Consider the following 25,377-nt stretch of genomic DNA (forward strand, 5'->3'; position numbering starts at 1 on the left):
CAGTCAAATGTAATCTTTTCTGCTATCCATAAACACAGGTTTCAGTCCTGACCGCATTAAAAGGTGCAATCTGGCACACTCTAGGCAGTTTTCCATTTCTGCACACACATGTCAAACCAGAGTGCCACACACAGCTTATGGGGAGCTTTCGATGTTTACACTAGGAGATGCTTGAACACACGAAAGGCAATGAAAAGGAAATGAAAGACAAATATTACATTTAAAATCTCTGTAGAAAAGTAAACACACGGTATGACAGCATCCTACCCCTATGCATCACACCTGATTGTCACATTTTCAGAATTCTCTGAGCTCTGGAAACTGCATGTATGATAAGGTCAAAGTAATACATGCATCAGCGTCAAAAGAAACCAAGGAACGCATCTGCAATTTACATACAAGTTACATTTAACATTACATCCAGCAGATACTCCTATCCAGTGCAAAGTGCATGAAAACAGGACACCACTGTGGGTTTTATGGTGTGCAGTTAGTGTTGGGTATATGACTATTTAGGGTGTGTTTGTTTTTAATTGTGGCCACAGATAATTATAACTGACAGCAAAACTCACAAGACTTTGGATGGCTCTGTGCATGGTATCTCAACTTTTATTCAGATTAGAATTTGTAAATACTATTTCATGCTGTCGCAATTAAGACTAATGGTGTTCTCACAGAAAATGCACAACACCGAATGATTTTAAAGTAGGGAAATAAGATATATTCAAGAGCTATGGCCTTATCCCTGTCATTGTATATTACTTTGGATGTAGATACTCTGCAAGGTTATGCTGCACACATCATGGATTTTCATTATCCTTTCAACTTAATATATATGATTATTGTCACAACAATTATGGATACATGCTTCATATATAGATATACAAGATATCTAGAAGATATATAATTAAGCCTTATTTGTTATGCACAGAAATGCAGTAATGGTATACAAACATATAACAAAACATTAAACATACAGTATATTGAATAATAATATTCATATTATTATTACTTATCAATAAGCATATTTATTTCATATTTCTATTAGGGCCCATCTTATCTCAGTGAGGTCATGCATCTTCTCCATGGTAGCCGATGATGCACATTTAGCAACTTTTTACTGTATTCTCTTTCCCCTCTTCACCTGTCCCCATCACACCAATTCTTCTTTTTTTTCTCTTTTTCCTCCTCTCTCCACCTCTACCACTCCCTCCTTTCTCTCTCCCTGCCTTCTCCTTTTCCTTCTCTCTCCTTCTTTCTTCTCCCCTTCTTCCTCTTCTATATCTCAAACTCTCTCCTTCTCTCTTCTTAAATCTCTCCCTCCTTCTCTCTATCCCTCTCTCTCTCTCCTCCCTTTCTCCTTCTGTCTCCCTCTCTTTCAGTGCAGGGGGGAAAGCTCCATTTGCACACTTTGTTTATGTACGGTGTCCTCAGAATACAGATGAGGCCTTCAGGCCCTGGATAAGCCAGCCACGCTCCATTACGTGAAGAACCCTCATCTTCTTCTACATGCAGGGCAAAGCTTTCCCGGCACCGACATGCACCCCTCGGGCCAAGCGCAAGTGTGTCACCACGCTCAAAGGACGGCAGGAAGAACAGAGAGCAGAGAGTGACACACAGCACCCAGAAAATCCCCCTCATCTCTCCGCTCACACAAACATTAGCATTTGGGTTTAGATCAGGTGCAGGACACTTTTCTCGCCTCACATACAGTGTAACGACCATGTGCAAATATCCTTAACCACAGAGACCCCCTTCCCCCCAATCTGGATTGAGAGAATCAGGTAATCTCTCTGCATTGAAATTTAGACAGCAAATTAATCTCATGAGGTGGTGGTAGGGTGGGCAGATCCATCTAATTTAATGCCACCCACTTCTGAGGCAAGCTGAGCTTTCTGTAGCTACATGCCCAGCATAGCGAGAAGCAGAGTGTGCATGCACAAACCCAAACATAGCTTGAGGCTCTCTGTGAAATGGCTTGAGTAAATTTAGTTTCAAAAGACACAACACTATACTAAATAAAACATCATATTTTTCCTAAGCCTACCAGCAGTTATAAATGTAGCCTTATGTAAAGAAATTCAAAGCAACATGCTGGTGATTTTTTTTCTTAATATAAAAACCTTAGCAGTAATTACTAAGAGTTGTGAAATATCTGTCATGAAAATACTGTTAAATGGTTGATGATGTGCACATTATTTTTAGCTCCTGGAGACATGGCCACCTCTGGTATACACCATATCAATTTACAAGAGCACACCCTTCTCACAGGTAACCCCTAGTGTCATACAATGACTATGACACACATGACAGAAACAAGCATACTCACATCTCCCCCTAGTGGTGGCTGCAGGTCGCACTCCCCAGTGGGACTGAGGTCTTGCCTCATCACCCAGATGGGCTCAGTGGGCTCGTCAGGTGTGTAGGGAGAGCGGACCGTCCGGGTCTTCACCTCCTCGATGGCCTCCTTTATGTCCTTGATGGCCAGGGAGATGGCGTCCCGCTTCTCCCTGCTGTGTCTCACCATCGCAGACTCCTCGGGAGGGCTAACTGTGGGCGGTCTCTCCTCCTTCTCCGGCTCCTCCTCCCTCTCCAGCTCCTCCCCCTCGGGAGGCTTGCCTTCCTCGGCCTCGCACTGGGAGTTGAGTTCCGTCTCCAGCCACTCCTCCTCGCCAGCTGCCGCCCGGTCCAGGCTGTGGGAGCTCAGGCTCTCCTTGACCTCCGCCACAATCTGGTCGATGTCCTCCTCCTGGTCGCAGCTGTCCATGCGGGGGTAGGGGGCGAACTCAGCCTCCTTCTCGGGGCTGTCCGACTCCCCGTCGGAGCGCTCGTCGTAGTGGTGCAGACGGGACCCCACCGCCTCCTGCTGCCGGTAGCTGTCCTGCTCGAAGAGGCGGAACCCTGCCCTGTTTCGCTGGGAGGCCTCCCTCTCCCCTTCTCCCTCCCCTGTCCCCTCCCCCTCCGGCGCGGGGCCATCGCCAATCTCCTCGTATACGTGCTCCTGCATCCCATAGTCGGCGTACGGTTCGGCGTAAGGCTCGTCCTCGGGGTCTGCACCCTCCACCCTTTCGCCCCGCCCGCCGGACCCCCGGTACAGCTGCTGGGTGTAGACGTAGCTGGAGTAGGTTGGGTTCAGAGCCTCTGCGTCCTGGGTGAGGGGCCTGTCCACGTTCGGCAAGGGTTCCTGAGGGAGCGGGGGTGGCTGGGGCGGGTACTGGCCCTGGGGCTGGGCGTGGGGGCGTGGCTGCACCACCCCGCCATGCTGCTCGGCCTCGGCGCTCTCCGTGTACTCCTCTGCCTCTGGGCGGAAGGGCACGCCGTACGCGCTCTCGTCCTCCGGGTCGGCCTCCAGGGCCATCACGGCGTCGCCCTCCGCCCGGTCCGTGTGGTTGTGGAAGCCGCTCTCCGTGCTGGCGGAGCGGGCCAGGGCGGAGTCGCCGCCCTCGTCCTCCTCTGGGTCCTCCTGCTCCCGCGGAGGGGGCGGGGCCTGGGGCGGCTGCTCTGCCCTCTCTGCCTCCCTCTGCTGCAGCTGTCTCTGCCTTTGCCTCTGCTGCTGCGCCCGCTGACGCGCCTCAGCGTCGCCCTGCCGGCGGTAGCGGGTCACGGCTGGGCGCGGCAAGGGCTGCTGGACGTGCTGCTGCTGCTCTGCTTCCACGTCCTCCATCGGTCTCCGCTGGCCACGGGCGCGGCTTCCCCCGCCGCCGCCCGAGGCGTCATACCTACGGTAACGCGCATTGGCGGGTTGCTGACTGTGGTGATGGTGGTTCTCTGTGCCGTGGCTGTTCTGTGGGCGGGGTCGTCCCGGCCGGGCACCGCCCTCCACACCCACCCCCGTACCATTGTCCTGCCTGCGCCGCTGAGGGGGCAGGGCCTGCTGCCGTAGCTCCTCCCCCATCTCGGGCCGCTCCAGGTCCGCCTCCACTGCCTCGTTCACCTCCGCCCTGCTGCTGACAGGCTCCTCCCCCAGCTCCGCCTCCTCCAGGTGATTCATGGCTGGCTCGGGTTAAGGGCGGTCTAAAGGAAGCACATCGCCTGCCTCTGTCTCGGGGTCATGCGGCACAAGGCACGGGCTACAGGGACAGACAGAACACAGGCACAAGAGATCACTGCATCTGAGATTACACCATAAAGCTCTGCATCTGTAAGAAGACACAGCAGACCCCTGCCTCTGTGATATTATACCCCAGAGCACTGCAGATCAGTTATCTGACCAATGCAGCAGTGAAACTGGCCCAAGGCCACTGTGACATGAGACTACTGCGGCTATGATATTGGGCCACTGTACGTGTGAAATTAAACAACTTTCCTGCTCCCTTCAAACAATATGACAAGGCAGGTCTAACCCAGCTTCATAAAAATGAGCCACATCAACTCTGTTTTGCAGACCATCCTTGTTTTTGTAAACAAAAAGGACATTATAAACAATTTTGTGTGTAATTTCATGTGTTCAAGATAACAAAGACTATCAGTGTCTATATCAGTTTATCACTGTCTATATCATATTAACATTGATTTGTCCCTAAATGTTCTTAACAGTATTAAGGGCCAGCTATTATGACTGTTTCAATAACTGCTCAATCATCCACATGTATACAGTAAAATCGATTAGTTAATTTATCAGTTTGCAGTTATCCAGGGAGTCTTACACAGCTTCAATATTCAAACATTATTCTGTTCAACTGCTGTATATTTTCCTGAAGAAATTCACCTTAAACAGCCCCCCCCCCACCCCAAAAGGGTGCTAGAAAAATAATCCAAACTAGGAAAAGAGACTGCAACCTCCATCTTAAGAGCCCCACTTCTTACTCTTCATTCCACACTCAAAAATGATTTATTACCATCTTGATGAAATCAAATTCCTAAAAAAGACCAGCTCTATTGGTTGACTTGAAGGTGACTGTGAAGTAATTACTGTATTAGGAGACAGAGAAAAGATACTGAAATTTCTGTCATAAAGACACTTTTTGTATTGTTGTTTTTCCAGTTAAACCTATTAAACTTAACTCGCCCAAGGAGGGAAACAGGCTTACCACGGCTAGTCAGAAGCATTTGCCATGTGCTGACGGAAAGCACCACTACTACACTGAAAAAGGCTGGCTGCAGTTAATAAGATTATATTAATCATAAACCGCATTAGCCTGCTCTGCTGGATCATGCCAACTCAAACTGGATAACTTCAGCTAATCCTGACCTTTGTGAAGCGGCACGCTAGATGTCTGAGGCTACTTGCTGGCCGTTAAAGGGGTGCCAGACCCTCTCGTGTTCTTAAAGATGACCGGAAACCAAACTGCACCGCTGCAACAGTTACTGGGCCGACTGGTTCACTTCCACGTGACTCCTCATCTCCACAGTTGGCTGATGTGTTCTGAGTAAAGCTCACCTATTTGCACAGTAGTGAGTCATAGGGGGTTCACCTCTGCTGACAGGAAGTGAATGATACCACACCTCTACCCTTTAAGGGACGCCTGAGGTTGTCGAATACACCAGCAACACAAAATCCAGGGAAAATGACTGGTTGGACGCACCGGCCATTCACGTGTGGATGGGACGACTCTGAGGAGCCAGCAGCATCTCACTTTCACAGCACAGGGAACTAATGCGAGTCTTTTATCACTCTTCAGAATAATTAGCAAACAGAAAAATCCAGTGACCCAGAAAAACAACCTTCAACAAGGGGAAAAATGGAGGGAACACACACACACTCAAGCACTGATGTCCAGCTCAAGGCCACACTGATGCTACCCACAAATGTAATCAAGGCAAATAATGACTGCTATGTTGCTTCGTGCTCAAGAAGTAAACAAACTGTCATGATTGGTGACCCAAGCGCTGTCATCCCTTTAAAGAGGCCAGTAGTAGCCCGCAAGGGATGACCCACTCCAACCAACCAGAGGGGAGCCGACAGACACTGGGAAGAGCCATATGCTAATTACTTTTTCTTTCACACCTACACCTGTCTTCTCTACAGCAGCAGAAAATAATATAACCCAGAGGGTGGGGCACTCCTAACACTCAGTGCCTCCAAAAAATCTCTGGTGTGTCACATGTGATCACACAAAACCTGCAAGAGTTTTTGAATTGGAGTGGCAGCCGAAACTAGGCCTGTAAGTGAGGAGGAGTCATTTGTATGTATCTTAGAGACTTAAAATAAGCGACAGCAGGAACCACAATGGACATTAATCCAACATCATGCACACGGGCCTCGCTTTCATTCACAATATAATATGGAAATCAAATTGACCTGAGGGCAAAAATCCTCTCATTAGACCCAAAGAAAGAACTAAACAAAAAAAAAAAATCCACACATTGTGTATGAAAGCCTGATTGCTGGGGAGATGGATTCTCTACTGACAGGCTGAGTCACTATGCTCTGGCTGTCTCTCAGACAGAGGAGGAACGTCAGACACACACACACACACACACACACACACAGACACACACACAGACACGCACACACACAGACACGCACATGCACACACACACAGACACGCACAAACACACACACGCACAGACACACACACACACACACGCACACACACACAGACACGCACACACACACAGACACACACAGGCACACACACAGACACGCACATGCGCACACACACAGACACACACACACAAGCACGCATGCACGAGCACACACATATGCATGCACAGACAAACATGCACACACTCACATGGGCACACACTCATACAAACCTACATTTGCACCTACGCAAACACTCAGACATGTGTAGACACACAAACCAGGACTCTCCACAGTACAGGTAGCTAAATCTAGTTCTAGTTTCAGGATGAAAATGCACCTTATACTGTAACACATACTTGTTTAGATCTATAATTATGTGTGATTCAAACACTTATATTCTAACAAAGACCTCAATGAAGTGTTCAGAGTAACCTGGTCACTCTGAATTGGCTACACCAATCCATGCACTAAGGAGCACTAACATCCACTACAGCATTCTCGCAGAGCTTTGGTAACACCAAGGCCCTTAGTTCACATACTGGGAACGCCGGAAACATGGAAGCCATGCCATGGTTACGGCAGAGGTATAAGGTGGGGCTGGCCTTCTGAACTGCCTTCCAATACATCAAAAAAATCCTGCTTTAGATAAATGACTGGCAGCAATATATAACAGGGCAGGAGCACCTGGGATAGCAGATGATTATTTTATGATTGTAAATATGTCCATAAGGTGCTAGCCCTCTCCCCCACCCTACTTCACCTCAGAGAGACAGAAATGTGGAGAGGAGCAGTGCCTCTCAACTCTACCTCCTCCCCCAGACGGTGGTCTGGTTTAACCGGCCCTGGTGTCTCAGAGGAAATGTAGAGGACATCACCCTCTAAAAGGCCTGCCGAGTTTCACTCCTTTACCTGTATGCTCACCGCATTCCCTTGGCCAGGGCAATGTCTATACCTTAATTTGTGTTTTTTTTTAATCATTTACCTCTGATCCATTTATGCAGCTGGATATTTACTGAAGCATCTAAAGTAGCCTGTGAAAGACTGCAATGGCCGTGCCCAACCTGGAAACGGAACCTGTGCCTTTTGGGCCTGAAGCCTAGGGCCTAAACCACCATGTCCCACTACCAGCCTTAAAATATTAGTAAAAAATTCCAGCTTTTTAGCCACAGAACCACGCTGCCACACACGATTACTGTAAAGGAGGACAGAAGAAGCCTGAAGTCAGATGTCTCTGTCCCACAAGAATCTGCCTGGAAGGGGCAGATATTAAGGGCAGTGTTTTTCAGAGAGGCACTTAAAAGGTACAGTCATGCCTTTCTTTACCTCCCTGACCCTGGGGGGGTGGGGGGATAAGAGGGGAACTATTTCCAATGAGCCTCGATTTGATGAGGAAATGCAGTGTGAGAACAGAGGTTCCTGGGAGGAGCACTGATCCTAGTATAAAGCATCGATCCAAGTACAAAGCCACAGATTACCACATAAACAAAATACACTGAAATATTACACCATCCTTACAAAATGCACTAAATCTCAAACCCAAAATATATCACATTGCTAGTCAAAATACAATAAATCTGTGCACTGAATCACACTGAATGCCAAGACCGATTTGTGTATTTTTTTTGGGATCAGAGAAATGCCAGCTGAGTTTAAGAATCGAATTTCCCCTCAAATCACTGGCCAGCTAGTTGATAAACAATATCCTCCTTCTTTAAATTTCACAGAGCTTAGCTTTAAGACCTTGGAGGATGTGGTGTGTGATGGGAGCTGTGGTTGGAAGGGCTGGGATTCGCTGGGAAACTGTAGGTACACACAGAGGTACAAGGACACAATTAATCTTTTTTTGTCCTGTACCAGAACCTCTCTCACCGCTCTGTTTCACTGACACCCTCCGAGCTCCCACAGGTGACCCAGAGGTTACTGTTCTCAGGTGAGGATTACTCCAGATGGGGAAGGGAGGGGCTAAGGGGACCTCGTACTGTTTTGCTGGATCCAATTGGCTGAACGGGCCCTCTGCTCGAACACCCCCATTCCAAGGACGATTTTTTTGAAGGGAAAGAGGTGAAAAAGATAAGGGGGGGGTTTGGTGTGGGAGGTGTGGAATGGTGGCAGGGACACACTCGTCTGCTCTTGAGTTTGGCTTATACTATACCACTGTGACCTTTCAGTTTTCCATGTTATTTATCATATTTCACGCTGCAGTGTGACTTTCCTCAGAGGAACATGCTTGGAGGGTCCACCCCCTGCTGCACTGCTGGGTTCACACTCCTGTTTCCTCAGACGGGAAAAATCAGCAAGGAATCAATTTCTCGAGTAGTAAGTTCCATCCCCCTCCCACTCATGGGTCTGTACTACACAGAGAATGAATGTGCACTGGGGTAGACAACACACTTAAGCAATGCACTATAATTGAACTGTTTCAGTAAATATCAAGCCGTATGTAAATGGACAGTGTCTAGCAATGTAAGCAATGCAAATGTCCCTTGGTAAGGCTATCTAAGTAAATAACTAATAGTACATGTATGGTGCTGTATGATGTGTGTCACCTCTAGACGCCAAAGAATTTAAGATCTTTGCTTGAAAGATGCTCTTTAACTGAAGGTAATTAGTGTTCAGTACTCACAGTACAGCTCTAATGCTGTTGCGAGACTTGTGTCTGTCAGACTACCACGGAGGGTAAACAGAAACAGGGGGAAGTGTGGTAAATTGGAGGGTGTGTGGGGTATCTGCGGAATCCGGGAGATGCCAATTCACCGTGTTTTCAAGGATGCAAAGAAAGGCTTAAATCAGGCAGGCTCCACAACACGTCCTCCGACGCTGTCACCATTATGCATGGCTTACATTCATCTCAATTCCACAACTAATTTGTCTTTTTTTGGCAGAATAACATGCCAGAGCACAAGTGCTTTAAACTTCTTCAGCTGTACACTATAATTAGCGTCTATGAGAAGGGAGAGCCAGTCTTCTTCATCATTCTAATTACTGGAGGCATCGAATGATAGCATTCTGTAAATACATTTTTCCCCACTGATAATTTCTGTTTAGATCAAAAATAATATGTATATTACGGTGCGCGCTCATCAAAACCCTTTCGTGTCCCAGCGGCTGAGTCTCTGGGAATCACTGTCTCTGGGAAATCACGAAACAGCGACAGACACACCGCTGCCCTTCACCGTGGCCCAGAAATGCTTCAGCGGACATGATCCAGAGCACTACCGACAGACAGGCCTCAGCAAAGCGGAAAAGCTCGAGCCAGAAAGCCTCTTCAAAAGTTGACTCACCCTACCTCGTTACAGCTACCTCGAACTCCATGACTCATTCAAAAAAAAATTAAATTGTTCAGACAAAAGCAAAAAGACTAAAAATAGGGATGTTTTTTTCCTCCAAAACCTCTGAACCTGTAATGAGAGAACCACACTGCTGTGACTGTGATCAAACCATTAATGCCACAGCACAATATTTCGCTGGTGATATAACATCTCTATTTTTAAAGCTGAATTACACTCTGTGTGGGGGGGATAATTAACGCCAGCAAAGGCAAGTACATGAACAGGGAGAACATCGACGCAGGTGACCAGCACAGATTTCAGTATTTCTCACAGTGAAATGATGAAAGAGCTACTGTGCAAGGGAATGTGTGTGCGTTTGTGCGTGCGTCTGTGTGAGAGACTGTATGTGTTTCTTTATGTATGTGTGTCTGTTTGATTGTGTATGATCTGTGAATATGTTTATGTGTATCTATAGTGTATATGTACTATACATCCATGTTTGTCAGAGCTTTTGAGTATGTGTATGAATGTGCATGTCTGTGACTGTGTGTGTGCATGTGTGTGGAGTCTGTGTTTGGCTGTTGGTTTGTTTGTGAGCGCGCGCGCGTGTGTGTGTGTGTGTGTGTGTGTGTATGAGGACCTCAGCAGTGAGGACTACACGAGCACTCACAGAAAGAACTGGGAGTTGCGGCGCAGAGAGCCTCCCAGTCGATGAGTTACCACCGGCGGGTGAAAACGCTGTTAGAGGGAGAGAGGCGAGAAGACGCTGTCCTCTCCCCAGCAGAGCTGGATGTATTTTCGCTCATCTTGCTGCGCGGAGGGGGCGCCAGGTCAGACAGCCCCGTAAATAAAATCATGCCATGGCGGTGGCTTGCCAGCACTCTCCGCGCTTAATTAGCGTCTCCAGCTATGTCGCCAAGCCCCGACTCTGGGGTTCGGGGGAGCGAGAGTGATGCGGCAGACCTGGGACTCCGCCCCCACGTGGTGACAGGTCTGACCTTGATGTGTCCCTCCCCTTGCCACAGCACACCCAAGCTCCTCGTCCAATCATTGCTCCCCGCTGCTTGCTGCCAGCCAATCAGCAGGCATGTTCCACATATTCACAGAGCTGCAGCATCCCGTGGAGTGCTGCCCTCTTTATTGTCAGATAACATAAGGGATCATTAAAAGAAATGTAGTTAACACAAGTGAATAGAGTGGGTAAAACTAATATTGTACATGGCAATATTAGGCAATAAAAATGTCAATATTCTATTTACTTTGCCTGCTTTGCAGTGTGTATTTACAGAGGTAAGTATCTTTCCTGTAAAGAAGAAAACATGAAACATACCCTTGTGCTACAGTCTTTTTGTTGCAAACGTTTCACACACATACTGCAATACCTGCCAACAGAATTGCTAAGAACATGCTAAGATTTCCCAGAGCAATTCAATAAGCATCACTCCGCTCTGAATGAGCTCCTCTTATCCTGAAACACTTGACTCTTTTAATTGGTCGTTCTCTCCTGAAATAATGGATGCTTTCACTACAAGATGCAGTGCATTCTGGGACCATCCTAAGAGAGGAAGCAGCTTAGTCTGGGCCAGTCATAGTGAAGAGCTGTGTGTGTGTGTGTGTGTGTGTGTGTGTGTGTGCGCGCGCACGCAGATCTCCATGTTGAGCTCACTGAGCAAATCTGTCTCTCCACCAGCCAATCCAGCAATAACACCCTTTCTGGCAGCCAATCAGGCACTCCTGACAGTAGAGACAGCCAATCAGGAAGTAGACATGAAAGGCTGTGCATGAACAATGCAGGGCTTAGCCAGAGTGTCTCTGCTGGGGCGATAAGGGGTGATGCTGAGGTAAGGCCTGGTGGGTCTTTCACTGGCCAAGTGAGAGATGATGTCACTTAGGCTTCACAGGAAACAGAGCCTGGGAAATGAATATAAATCAGCTCAGCTGGTTCAGGCTGCAGTTGGTGTAAAATGACCATCCAGAATGGTTCAGATTTATCTCAATTGTATCTGGAGTCACAAGCCATTTAATTTTATCATCAAAAACATCAAGGGGACAAACAGATTCTGAAGGGAAGCATGATGACCAGATACCATCCGATTGGCTCAGACCTGTCAGCTCAAACGTCCCATGATTCCCTAGGATATTCTCCCCTATCCTCCAGCATGGTTAGTGCCTCCTGCAAGTGCATTAGCAAGCAGTCCTTTTTGATTAACAACAGTCTTTGTCTTCTGTAATCTCCTTTATTTCTTAAAATGCTGCAGATTAAAGTAAAAAAAAAAAGAATCAAATTTGTACAGTCCCATTTCCTTTGCCTGGCTGAGGGTTTGATGAAATCTTTCCTTTAACGGGATAAAGGCTTCTGAGTTTTTGCCAGAGCCGTGCACAAAGACCCTCCCCTGACATGGCGATTAGGCGAGGATATCGTAGCGCCTTCAGCGCCGCGTGTCCCCCCACGGGACGGACGGCATCTTTGAGGCGGGCGAGAGAGGCGGCGATCCTGAGGGGCTGACACGTCTCCCGAGCCAAAGTTCGCCTGCCACAATTCATCTGCGACAGCCCTCCATCCGGCGCTTCGTGTCCATGCCAGAACTGTATGACAAAAGGACCTCGGGGGCAGGTCTAAATGCCAGTTCATACGTTTGGAATGGATTTCTACCCTTGCTCAAATGACACCAGGGAAGCCAAACCAAGCAGGACGGTCTTGGAGCAGTGAGGCAGTAAAGTGGCACCAGCATTTGCAGTGTGGAATATACCATTGACTATAACTGAGAGGAAATGTGTATTTTTTTAAAACCAATGAAGAATTGCCTCTGCACCCCCCTTACTCACCAAGGCCTATCCTGTCATGAAGTGTGCCCCCAATCAAAGAGCAAACAAGCACGGAAATTGTCAAGTGAAAGCAGGCAGCTATGCCGTAAGAGGGGAAAAACGGAATCTAACGGCTGACACTGATGTTGGCTTTCAGATTGTCCCAAGCTTCATTAATCATGTTTGTTTGATGAGAAAACAACAACAAAAAAAAGATGCTTATGTCCCTGCTTCACAACATGACAACTAACAATACCAACACATAAGAGTATAAGAGGCTGAGACACAGCAGGTCTGAAATGAAGAAAAGAGGAGCATAACAGCAGGAAGAGATCAGGGGTGGGAGGGGAGGACTCCAGACAGCAGGCAGAACAGCGTCTCTCCTGACTGATGATGTCGGGGTGAAAATTTACCCACACTCCCCTGGGAATGTGAGCGTGCTCATCCTTGTCTCTCCTTGAGTCTCCATAGTAGCAGGCAGGCAGGCAAACAAATGTACACATGTGTGTACACACACACACACACACACACACACACACACACACACACACACACACACACACAAGCACACACCAGCAGGCAGGCAGAAACACAACATATGCAGGAACACACACACACACAAACAAACACACATAGGCACATACATATGTGCGCTCACACACACACACACACACACACACACACACACACATGCACACACCAGCAGGCAGGCAGAAACACAACATATGCAGGAACACACACACACACAAACAAACACACATAGGCACATACATATGTGCGCTCACACACACACACACACACACACACACACACACACACACACACACACACACACACACACACACACACACACATACACACAACACACAGACACACATACACACACACCCCACACACAGACACAGAAATACAATCATTGACAGACACATGCATAAACACCCCCATACACACCTGCCACACACACACACACACACACACACACACACACACACACACACACACACACACACACACACACACACACACACACGCACTCACTCACACTCTTTTACCCAACTGGCACTATGAAGTGGATTCAGCCGAGTATTAAAGGAAGACATATTACACGTCTCTGTTCATTGATTGATCTTATGGATTCCCTCCATCTTGCAGTGCCATCTGCCTGTAGGCAAATCAAATCTGACCTGCAATTTACTGCGCCTTGATCAGATTATAAACCCCTCCACTACAGACCTAATTATACTCGCTGAAAAATGAAAATACAATGGCAATTAGACAGTAGGTCAAGGGCATTTTGTTTTGTCTAAGAATATCAAGCTAGTATCAGAATCAGACTGCCATTGGTTTTTTCCTTCCTCTCTGCCTGTAGTGTATGTTACTTTCTGCATGAATCACACAGGGCTTCCAACATCACACTATCGATAAAACAGTGACCTTTGTCGCAAATGTATTCTTGGCTTAACAGCAGGTACTGCCATAGAATAATCATACTCATTTCCACTACTCAGATTGACAGCACAAGTCATCTGTATCCATGGTGACCGGACCGATCCGGCGGTGAAATGCAGCGGGTTTCAATGCCAATACGAACTCGCATTTGGGGACTTCTGCGAACACGAATGGTAACATTTTAAAGGGCACAAGGTAAACGAGGTTAAACAAAATAAGTAAATTTGCATGTGAAATTAAAAGGGTGTTTTTAGGAAAGAGCAGTGGACAAGTCTGGATTCTGATTGCGGTACTCACTTCTTGGGAATCAATAACCACAATAATTCTAATTTAGAAAGTTCTGTTCTCATAAATCATTTTATGCATTCATGACAACGGAGATTGGGACAGTGATGTGTGACAGCCATCTTGTTTTCCAGAAAAGAAAAGAATGTGATTTTCTTACTTGCTTTACATTGGCAGAATAAATAAAGGATATTAAATAGAGGGTTGGCATCATGGATTCTTACATTTGTAAATCCTCTTGCAATATGTTTTGTAATGACTGCTTACGGAAACAGATATCAAAGACTTTAAAGGGTGTTCTGAAAGTCTAAGGCATGTGGCCGAAGGAGAAAAAAAGGGATTGCTCGGTATTCTTGAGGAGCATGACGGTTAATTTCCTTCTGTGAGTGGAAGCGATTATTCCTGCAGTCCTTCATAATTATTTCAAGCCAGTAGAGTCACGGAGGGGACTGATTAATCTCTCCACGTTTTTTAATTCTGCTTTTTTCCTGCAGAATGCCAAGCTGCCGACTTACCCTCCGCAACCATTCTGCCGGGGGGGAAAGAGTCTCAGAGCCCTGCAGGAAGGCATGAAGAGCCGCAAGTCCAAATTCACGTTCCTTAAAAGGGAGGGCAGGTGGACCCCCCTACCCCCGAGACTCAATGGGAGAGTTTTTTAAAAAGCACTGTGCCTTCAGAGAAAGAAATTCAATACACTGACTTAGGTCGAGAGAACCACGGACAGACCAACATCCTGTCGATTTAAGGATCTCAGCCATGCTATTAAGATCTGAGGTGAGATAACACTGAGACACGTTCAAGATTTGCCTTCTAAGACTTTCAAGGGCAAAGGGGGGAGGGTGTCATTCTCTGCAGTAGAGGCATATAAGCCCCGGGAGAGTGTGGGCTCAGTTAATACAAAAGAGCCATCCATTTGATATGTGTGCAAAAACAGAGCTTTCCCAGGGGTCAAGTTTAAAATACTCTCTCACTGACATTTTCACTCAGTTGACATTTACTTCAAATAAAGTTTAAGTTCTAATTAGATATGTATGGTAAATGAAAATGACCCCATGTGTCCTGCGTGATGTTTTCTTGACACACTAGGCGCAAAACAAAGAATGAACTGACAGAGTGTGGGTGATGGGGAGAGAGAGAGGGCGAGGGAGGGAGTGAAAGGGAGGGTGAGAGATGGGGGAATAGAGGGAGAGAGAGAGGGGGAGAGAGGGAGGGTGAGAGAGAGACTAAGGTGGAGGGAGAGAGAAAGGGAGGAAGGCTGAGAGAGAGTGGTATGGAGGGAGGGAGAGGTAGGGAGGGAGGCAGAGGGAGAGAGAGAGACAGGGGGGAGAGAGACAAAGCCATTCCCTCTGAATGTGAAAGGACATGCAACGCTGTTACAGCAGAAATGCCATCCAGTGAAATGCCAACAGAGCAGCCAAGCTCCCTGCTACTCCAGTCAGCTCCCTGTGCTGCAATCACCGGACTTGTCTCCAGCATTTCTGTGTCCCAGCTAGTGCCACTGGACCATTTCACTGGGTGCTGAGGCAGCTAGCAGTACGACAGCATTGTTTTACTGGGTCCTGAGGCTTCCAGCAGTACAACAGCATGGTTTCACTGGGTCCTGAGGCTTCAAGTAAACACAAAAGCCACTCGCACTGCAGTAAGTCCTGTATACTCAAACACTCATTTATTTCAAACACACTATGACCCACTTGCAAACACCCAGTCCCCTCCCCACCAGAAAGATCATGAAGCCAGTAAAAAACATAGACACTGCTCCAAACAGAATTTTTGAAGGGTGTCATGTACCTGGAGTAAAGCTTCAGAAACAATTTCACAATGTTTCCACAACATTTTAAGAGCATTGTACACCTGCCTCACTAGGGTGCACTGCATGATCAAGTTCATTGTCTTGATCAATTTCTGGGCTAACCAGACAGCAGAAACAGAACCACACCTCAGTGTACTGCTGCCTGAGACTGACTCCTCCAGATCCTGCTCACATGTAAAAACTACTGGCAATCACTGCCTTTGGTCATTTCCAGCATGGTCTGGGTGGTGTGTGATTTGGCTTCCTCACACATCGTCGTCATGCGAGAGTAAACATAAGGACCCGCTGCCACAAAAGCTTGCTAATCCCAGCAGAAAATCTTCTTACTTTATTGTAATTCAATTTCCTGCCTCTATTTTTCTGACAATGGGCACGTGTGATTAGATTATCACACCCCTGCAACATTAAGCCTAGTGGATCCACACAGTGCTAGCTCCAAACCAACATCCATAAACAAGCAGGGTGACTCTCCCTCAAGGAGTGTGTTTACAGGGCCACAGTTCTTGCGCACAGTTAAGGGGCCAGAATGATTTGTGGATCCCAGACTCTAGATCAATCAGAGTTCTATTCAGCCTCAGGGGGCACTATATGAACACAAACATACACTCAGCAAAAGGCTGGACAGTGAGTCTGTATGAACAGGGACTTCTCGGTCATAGGGTGTCCATGTTACCGTGAAAGCTGTTTTCCATTGCAGTGAATGACATTTTAACACTATCGTCTGCGGTGGCTGCACTACATTCTCCCAGCTAAACTATCGCCAGGCCAAGTTTGACTTGTAATGCATTGATAATTGACAGTGTACCTACTGATGCAGAAATCCATCAATACTTGTGGAACAAAACCTCAGAAGCTGCCCCTGAAATCGTTTGCGTTTTGCGGAAAAATCATGACTGTTACAAACTAAATGGCACAGGTGAATTCTGGGCCATATCAGGAGGATTTCCACAGAGTGCTGCCCTGAAGCTGGACAGATACACTACCAGATAGCGTATGGGCAGCTCCCCACTGTAGTAATGACACCAGACCTACAGAAAACATATCCAGCACAGCAGCTGAGAAGCTGCCAGCCAGGCCCAGCGTGCACTGCATCTCTCCCGGTTTTCTGAGGACAAGAGAAGGTTATAGCTGCCAGACAGAAGCCTGTAGAAGGATCTGATTGTCCCACAAATGGTCTCAAGACATCACAGCACATCACAGTAGTAACTGCAAATCTACTTACTGGCTGAAATTTGTATTAATCGGTCCAAATGGAGAGAGCACTGCCCCAAATCTTTGCTTTGTCATTTTTCAGTTTATATGTAAATGGCAGAAAAGATAACTGGATGACTGTAGAAGACTGCAGACCTAAAAATGTGTCTGTTCTGCCCACAGAATATGAAACAGGTCCGCATTTCTGCTAGACTGGCACAAAATCCAAACCTATCAGTTGTGGGATCTGCAGTGATACACATGACGCACGCGAATCTCGTCTCCGAGTCTAGTCAGATTTATATGAAAGCTGAAGAGCAGTCACCTGCCTTACCTGCGGCAAGCTCAAAAGAGCTTTGACACAAGGCAACAGAGAAATGCGGTGCTGCGCTCACATGAATGCCCCGAGAAAACGTGCACGACAGCAAAAGAACATGACAGCATCTTTCTTTTTTCCCCGATATAGCCTATACTCTGTTGTATTAAGCATTCAATCAAAGGTACTCAACACCTGGGTCTGGAAACCACAACTGTCTGGTTTTGAGTCCAGCTTCACCATAACCACTCTGCTCATCAATGGAGTGGAGGTTTTTCTACAGTCGATCCCTCTCCTGGAGGAAGGGGGGTCATTGCTGAGATGAGATCAGGTGAAGGCCAGGAGTTGAGCTGCAGCAGCTTCTCCTTCATTTTCTCTCTTGTGTTTATTTTTAGTGCTTGTTATGTGTTTATGCATCCGGAATGACTCCAATTATCTCATTACAAGTGCATCCACGTGTGTGTGTGTGTGTGTTTGTGTGTATGCGGTCCAAGGTTTCGTTCACATATTAGTTGGTCATTTCATTTAAATCATCGGCCCTCACTCCCTCTCCATCTTTGACTCCAGCTTGCCCAGACGTCTGTGCTCAACCACACCTCAGTTCATTTGTCCTCATGCACACAAGGTTTTCATTAGTTACATTCTGGGTGTTTTTGCAGTGAGTCTAGGGCATGTTTACAAAGCCCTATTTACTCGTACTCAGTGTGCACTCCACAGCTTCATGAATATATTATAAATGCAGGGTCAGCTTGGTAATACAGGGGTGAGAACGGGTCCAGGCATTCATCATCATCGTCATCATCATCATTATCAACGACATGATCACCACACCCTGATCATCCTGATCATCATCATCATCTGCAGCATCACCATCACCATCACCTGCAGCATCACTGTCACGGTATCATAAGCCGAGGCTGATCCTGTTGCGGCTATCTGCTTGCTGCCCGCAGTGACGCTGCAAAGGAAGTGGCGTATCCCAGAGTGCTCCGCACTTCACCATGTTTCACAAAATGTACTGTGATTGCCTCTGGCCCTGGGAGGGACTGACAATCAGCATTTCAGCAATTGAGACTGCAACTCCGCAAAACAGCGGTGATGAAATGGCCAGCTGCAGCTGCCTCAGGGACGGCCATCACAGAGTGAGTGCCTCTTACTGCCTATCCACAGAGCCACAGGGACAGAAAATAAAATGCATCATGCCTAACGAGAACCTTTAGCTGTGACCATATTCGTGATATACCCCAGCCTCTCCGGCCTTATGGCTTTATTTTTTTCGTCATCTGACATGAAATAAAAAAACTTTCACATGTCTCCTGCTCACACACAGGGCGCATCGCTGGACAGGAACCCTGTGACAGGGACGGCACTCCAACCTGGGTCACACACACTTAACCATCCGATTCTGCAAATTACTGCTACAAGGGCACCAGGGATTTAATGGTGGGTTTATGGGTGATGGCCTTTCTGGACTGGAGTAGAGTAGCCCTGCTGTAGAGTATGCTCCCATCATGCCTTGCAACACTGCAGGCAGGGGAATGAGTAATTTGCAATATGGTGTATTTACACTTAACTAGTCCAGAAAGAAGGCCACTGCAATGCTGCCAAAAATAAATCTATTATAAATATTTTAGAAAGCAAATTAATTTGCCTTCCATTGTTTCAGCATTTGACAACTATTCTTACTTTGCACAATTTTTTGAATAAAAAAATCTAAACAAAATTTAATTTTGTCCCTCCTTAAGACCCTGTTCAGCAAACGCAGTAAGAATCTACTGTATCAGATTCCACACCTGAAAATAAAAGGCCTAAACCCCGCAGGAATGCGGTGTGGCAGATTAATCAGGGACAGTGCCGGCCGAGAGGAGTGTGGCAGACGCAGTGGTGAGGGTCAGTCTGAGAGTGGAACCGATGTGAGGAGCGCAGAGGCTCCGGCCGAATTAACCTGCGTGAGACAGACGGCCGGGTTCCGCCAATCACGGAGAACCCATAACCGGCTCAGCCGCAAAGCACTGGGAGCCATGGAGACCGAACAGAACTGACACTGATATTCTCGGCCCCTTTCCACATTTTCAAGGGCAAATCTGCCCCTTGAACCGCATGCATTGCCAACACTGGGCAGCTCTGATGTCACAGTGCAGCCAGGCCCACTGGCTAAACGTGCTCTTTAGCATGCATGGAGAGCCAGACCCCTCTGCATGCAGCGCATGGTAAATAACACTGCAGCCACTGGCTCCAGAGCTGGTTTTGGGGGGTCATTAATACCAGCTGCTACACACACTTTTAACAACTGAAGATAACCTGTTCTTTTTTAATCTACTAGCTGCAGAGCCATACCGCTCTGATCAGACCCCATTTTTATAACTTTTATTACTTACTAGCATTGTACTGTATGCTTAGTTTTACGCCTCCTCTCCTATTCAGCACTGTATTTATTTTCAGTCTTGTGTTTACTGTTCCTCTGTTCTTGTGAATGTTATTTGTCGTGCCGTTTATGACAAACTTATTTCCCCCATGGGGATTAATACAGTACTTACCCATCTGTTTCCACCTATCTTGTCTCTGCTTTGTGAAACAACAATATGTTTGACTCCCAGGTGGGGCACTGCTGTTATACTGTTGAACAAGGCACTCAACCTGAGATTCTTCAGTACATATCCAGCTGTGTAACTGGATAATGTGGAAAAATGTTACTCATATAAAATGCCCTGGACAAGGCTGCCAGCTAACTAAATCATAACCATAAATAATATCAATACCTTTGAACAAGTCCCATGCAAAGTTCAGCCAATAATTATTTTAACTGAGCAACAGGAACAGAGGTGTGGGGTGCAGCAAATCAAATACAAATCAACCCAACAAAGCCAGGCCATGTTATAGTGCACTCACACACAATAGGCATCTATACCAGGATCAGGCAGACCAATTGCAAATGTTTACACAACATCCTGGCCTGCTTATTCTTTTTCATGGGCTTTAAAAGCACAAGGACAAACACAATGTCTCTAACAATTTTTAGCATTTTCTTTGGTGTTTGAAATTTTCTGTCTTTAACAAGATGGAGTGATACAAGGGCTGCATGAATGGCAGATATTATGAGTACAACGGCATCAGACTACAGCCTTTCACAGACGCAGTCTCTGGAATGAGGCCAGACTGAAATGCTTGAATGAGGCCATTCAGAGGAACAGGAATGATGCTTTTCGAAGGTTCGAAAGGATTTTGGGGGAAGAAGCTGTGGAGATGACCGTATCGGAAGCTGTGATGGCGAGCAGGTGAAATATTCTTGATGGAAGCAGGCCGGGTGCAGGACGCTGGTGCAGAGCCAGTCAAAACTCTGAGCCAGGAAACTCTGAGGTGCAGCGAACGTGTGCGCCACAGTGGACCAGGCACAGGTTTTAAAGCAGAGCAGGCAGGAGGACCTGGGGAAGACTTTTCGATGGAGGCCATTGGAGGTTTCAGAGTAGAACAGTTGGAAGTCCTGAAGTGGAGCAGGGCAGAGGTTCAGCTAACAGATGGCCGCAGTAGTGGGCAACACGTAGACTGCAGCCAAGGCTGATGGACAAAGCCATCTGCCTCGTCCTTGAGTGAGAACCACAAAGACTGCCGGCGTGGCTCACACGGTGGGTGTCTATGTGTGCGTGTGTGTGTCTGTGTGTGTGCGTGTGTGTGGGTGGGCCGAGCTGGGACGGCTGGGAACGGATGCTCCCTGGGCCAGTCGTTTATCAGTCCATTAACTCACTGGCCCGGCTCCTTTTCCGCTGAAACCACTGGAGCTGGGAGGGCCGAGGCGCTTGGCAGCAGAAGACAGAGTGCACACTTGAGTAACTCTCCTCTACCTGCTCCAGAGTCAGTGTCAAAGGGGCATCCAAGCCAAACGCTGAGGGGCCTAATGACCAGATGGTCAGACAATTTTTAGTTACTGTTATCTGGTATGATCTTGGGAGGTAGACCACCACTGACCATAACGTCTGAGGAAATGGCCCCACCCCTTTCATGGGCCCACCTGTTACCTGATTGGTCCTTGGAACTTGGATGTGCAAGAGAGCAGGTCTGCACACTGTGGTGGTCAGAGAATGGGATTTATTAGCAGAAAGTTGGCAGTTCAAATGTGGGACACTGAAGTTGCACTACTGCTAAATTGTACAAGTGTTTCTGGAATTGAAAAATAAACAGATATAAAAAATAAGGGCAAAAATAGGCAGAGTTAAGGAACTGAGATACTTAGTGGATCCCTTTATTAGTGCTTTTCCCTAACTAGTAGAAAAAAACAAAGGTACTGTCCTTACTTCAGGAGACTTGGTCAGTCTGTCCTTCACTGAGGGACAGTACCATTTTCAGGGCTTTTTAGACAGAGCCAAAATGTAAGCTCCACAAGTTGCCGCAGAGAGGCAAATGAATGGAAATGACAATAATTCTAGCTCTAATCCATTTTGTAATCAAACACAGTGCATCAACACATCAGGTCAGAGAGAGGGAGGACTTCCACATGAGTTCCACTTACGCCACTCACCTCTCAGTCTCATTTATCCTTCTGCTCCCAGGTTTAGCGGCTCAGTCTGGGGTCTCTGTGCTCCCTGGTTGAGTGGCTCAGCTCCAGAGATAGTGGGGTTGAATGCTGAGACGTTCTGGTGTCCTTGGCCCCAGGTAAAGTGGCTCAGCTCTGGTTTTGGCGCAGGGTCTGGGCACAGGGTTCTGTCTGATCAGATGGGAGCTGGCAGCTGAACGAGTCAGTCTCTGATCAGACAGACTCCACTCTGCAAGGAGAAGCAGGGAAGCGAGAGAGGAGGAGAGAGAACGTGAGAGAGAGACAAGGGATAGAAGAAGAGGGAGCGAGGGAGAGAAATGGGAGGACAGAGAAGGATAGAGATGAGAGATGAAGAGAAAAAGGGGAGAGGGACAGGGGAGGGAGAGAGGAGGACAAAGAGGGGATGAAGGAAGAAAGAAAACGGATGAAGAGAAATGAGAGGAGGGAGGGGGAAAAAAGGAGACAGAGAAAATCAGGATAAAATCAGTGAATGGGAAACAGACTCACATCTGCATGCTTCAGGTGGACAGCACTGTACTCACGTCAGGTGGACAGTGCTTCACTTAACCTCGCAATGTATAAATCCTTCAGTTAAAATCACAATGGCATTTTTAAGACAGGATTTATTAGGACACAACAGAATTCAGTATAGACTGGGGATGTGTATTTCCATTCACCCACTGTTTTTCAAGCCCAAAAATTTCAAGCCTCCTGCGATTAAATATTTTAATTATTAAAAAATTCAGACCTGATAACTTATTAGTTTACTAATAAATCAATCAATTAGCTTTTCTTTTTTGCAGGGTTAGCATACTCTCCTCCATGAATACTAAAGAGAAAGAAGAAAACTGGATTTTTAAAGTATTTTAAAAAACTAACAAGCAACTGAATGCCCTTGTAAATAATACATTTTGAATTTGTGGACAAATATTACAATAAAAAAACTTGGTCTAATATGAATATGCAAATCCAGACAAGCAGTGAGAGGGAAACCTGAATAAATTTGGCTGAAAGTGACATTTACAGACATTACACTAACATGCAAATGCCTGATACATTTCAGTGCAAAAATAAAATTAAAAACCTATTTTTCAGTATGCATACACATCATCAGCACTTCAATCAGAGTGCACAATTTTCCACACCTGAAACCATCGACAATCAGTATCCTGGTCTCTCGCATGCCATCACAGCCTTAGTCTCTTCCAGCTATTCAACACCACTGGAGTCTCCAAGGAAACTTCCCAGCAATGCGGTTATGTTACACACATTCCGAAGACTTTGTCTTTGTTCAGGTGACAGAGCAAACGAAGCGGCACTCCATCTTTGCGACATTTTGAGATTCGTTGTTGCTTTGTGAGACAAGAATCTAGGGATCAAATGAGCAAAATGAAACATAGATATACATCTTTTCGTGATCAATTTTTTTCGTCATCTTCACAGCTCTATTTATTAAACAGACCCAAGATGTCACATGCTGTTAAAGTAACGTTCTCATGACTGTATAATACGATTGAAACACGAGAGTACAGGGATTCAGTAAATAAAAAGAGACAAACCGCGCGTGTGTGTGCTTGTGCAGGCAGGCCAAGATTCTAGTTAATAAAATTCATTTTTTGACACAGTAATGATAAATTATGCCTTCATGCACTTTAGAAACCCGCAGAATGGGGTAATTTGTAATGTTAATGGTTCCGTGAATTTTGTAAAACAACGTTAAGCCACATGACAGTATGGGCTGTTATAAAATTGCTTGATGAATCGGATAGCCAATTGCTTTAACAGCCAATAATTCAATGCCTGTGACCAGAGATTGCCCACAATGGAGCCGTGACGTTTTTGGTAATCCCACTTCCACCCTCTCATTCACTGGCACTCCACTTCAGCCAACGACGAGACGTGAGAACAGGAAAAACACAGACACTCTTGATAAAATTTTCATCCTTGTGTATCCCGGAGAAATGTTGATCTGCTTAATTTATTCATAGCACCAATTTATGTATTATTCTTTATGTATTACCCTCCACTTCTGGCCCAATTTCATCCTTGCTTCAGGTTCCCATGTTTTATGCCATAATAAATGGTATCAGTGGGTGAATTGGCGCAGAATGTATGATTCTGACACCGATTTGCAGCTCCATTCTGCAGTGTTATGGCACAAAATATGTAACAAAAAAGAGACTGGAGCTCCCAATGCACATATCCATCTCTCTGAAACACTGACATCAGAGAGATGGATATGAGCCTGATGAGGATTGCATGAGCATATATCCAGCTCCTAGTCCTTCAAATTCCCCAAGCAGAGCTCGCTGGAAATAATCTAGCAGAGTCAAAAAACAGTCACAGAGCTACACGAGGCCAGACATGCAGTTCAAGTGACACTTCTGCATACAGAAATGACAAATATTTATGATGACATAATAAATCCACACAGCGACCTGATATGTTCCCAAAAGACGTAGTGTCCTTGCACTGCAACTATATTAATGGTGTAGACAGAGGTTCATGTACACAGTAACTGAGGGACCCTCTGGTGAAGTTGCTGAGTATACTGGAACAAAGGCCTGAGGGTGAATATCCCGTTATATTCAGAATGTATGCGTAATCTCGTAATGTGATCTGTGCAGATCGCCCTGGATAAGGACATCTGCTCAGCAAGTCAACAATACAAGCATAATTATTAATCCTCGCAAATCCTCCAACAGCGGAACTGACTTGTTGGGAATTACCGCAGTCTTCAGGCAAGGTCGGCGAATTCACATAAGGTTCTCGCGAGGTATGGCCTAATGATCGCGGGTGCGTGGAGCCTGCAGAACTCACTGCTCTACCCCCGTCGATCAGCCTCTCAGGCGAGCCGTCTAAAATAGGCCGCCGTTTCCTTCCAGGTTGCGCGGGACTAACAGTGGCACTTAAATCAGTGCCATGTGAAAGAATCTCCCGGGTCCTCTCCATTCACCGTCTTCAGTGAAGATCATCGCTCCCCCCGGGCTCTGTCTGCGCCTGGCTTTGAGAGGGCAGAGTGGTAAATGTGCTCTTTATCCCTCCAAGTATCTCTGAGTTCATGTGCAGGAACTCCACAGCTCTCAGTGACCGACTCTGCCTGGCTACAGGGAAGATTCAAAATTCTCTCTTAAGAATTTTGAGAGCGTTCGGCTTCAGATACCTGGGATGCTGGCAGGCCTGGTGAAAGGTTGAACGTTGTGAACCTGTTTACCATTTCCTTACTTATAAAAAAGTAATCTTTACACCCAGCGC

General features: G+C 46.6%; 1 protein-coding gene across 4 annotated transcripts in view; it reads right to left on the reverse strand.

The window, feature by feature from the left end:
- apba1a (amyloid beta (A4) precursor protein-binding, family A, member 1a) overlaps positions 1-25,377 on the reverse strand; it is a 70,534-nt gene that overhangs the window by 19,601 nt on the left and 25,556 nt on the right. For all 4 annotated transcript variants that reach the window (XM_036527515.1, XM_036527517.1, XM_036527514.1 and 1 more), the window contains exons 2-3: positions 22,108-22,351; positions 2,330-4,070 (exon numbers count right to left, since the gene is read on the reverse strand). In XM_036527515.1, the coding sequence (XP_036383408.1) occupies positions 2,330-3,991 (1,662 nt within the window). In that variant the 5' untranslated portion in view covers positions 3,992-4,070; positions 22,108-22,351. The remainder of the gene's footprint in view (positions 1-2,329; positions 4,071-22,107; positions 22,352-25,377) is intronic.

This window comes from Megalops cyprinoides, chromosome 4 (assembly GCF_013368585.1).
Source record: "Megalops cyprinoides isolate fMegCyp1 chromosome 4, fMegCyp1.pri, whole genome shotgun sequence".
Taxonomy (NCBI): domain Eukaryota; kingdom Metazoa; phylum Chordata; class Actinopteri; order Elopiformes; family Megalopidae; genus Megalops; species Megalops cyprinoides.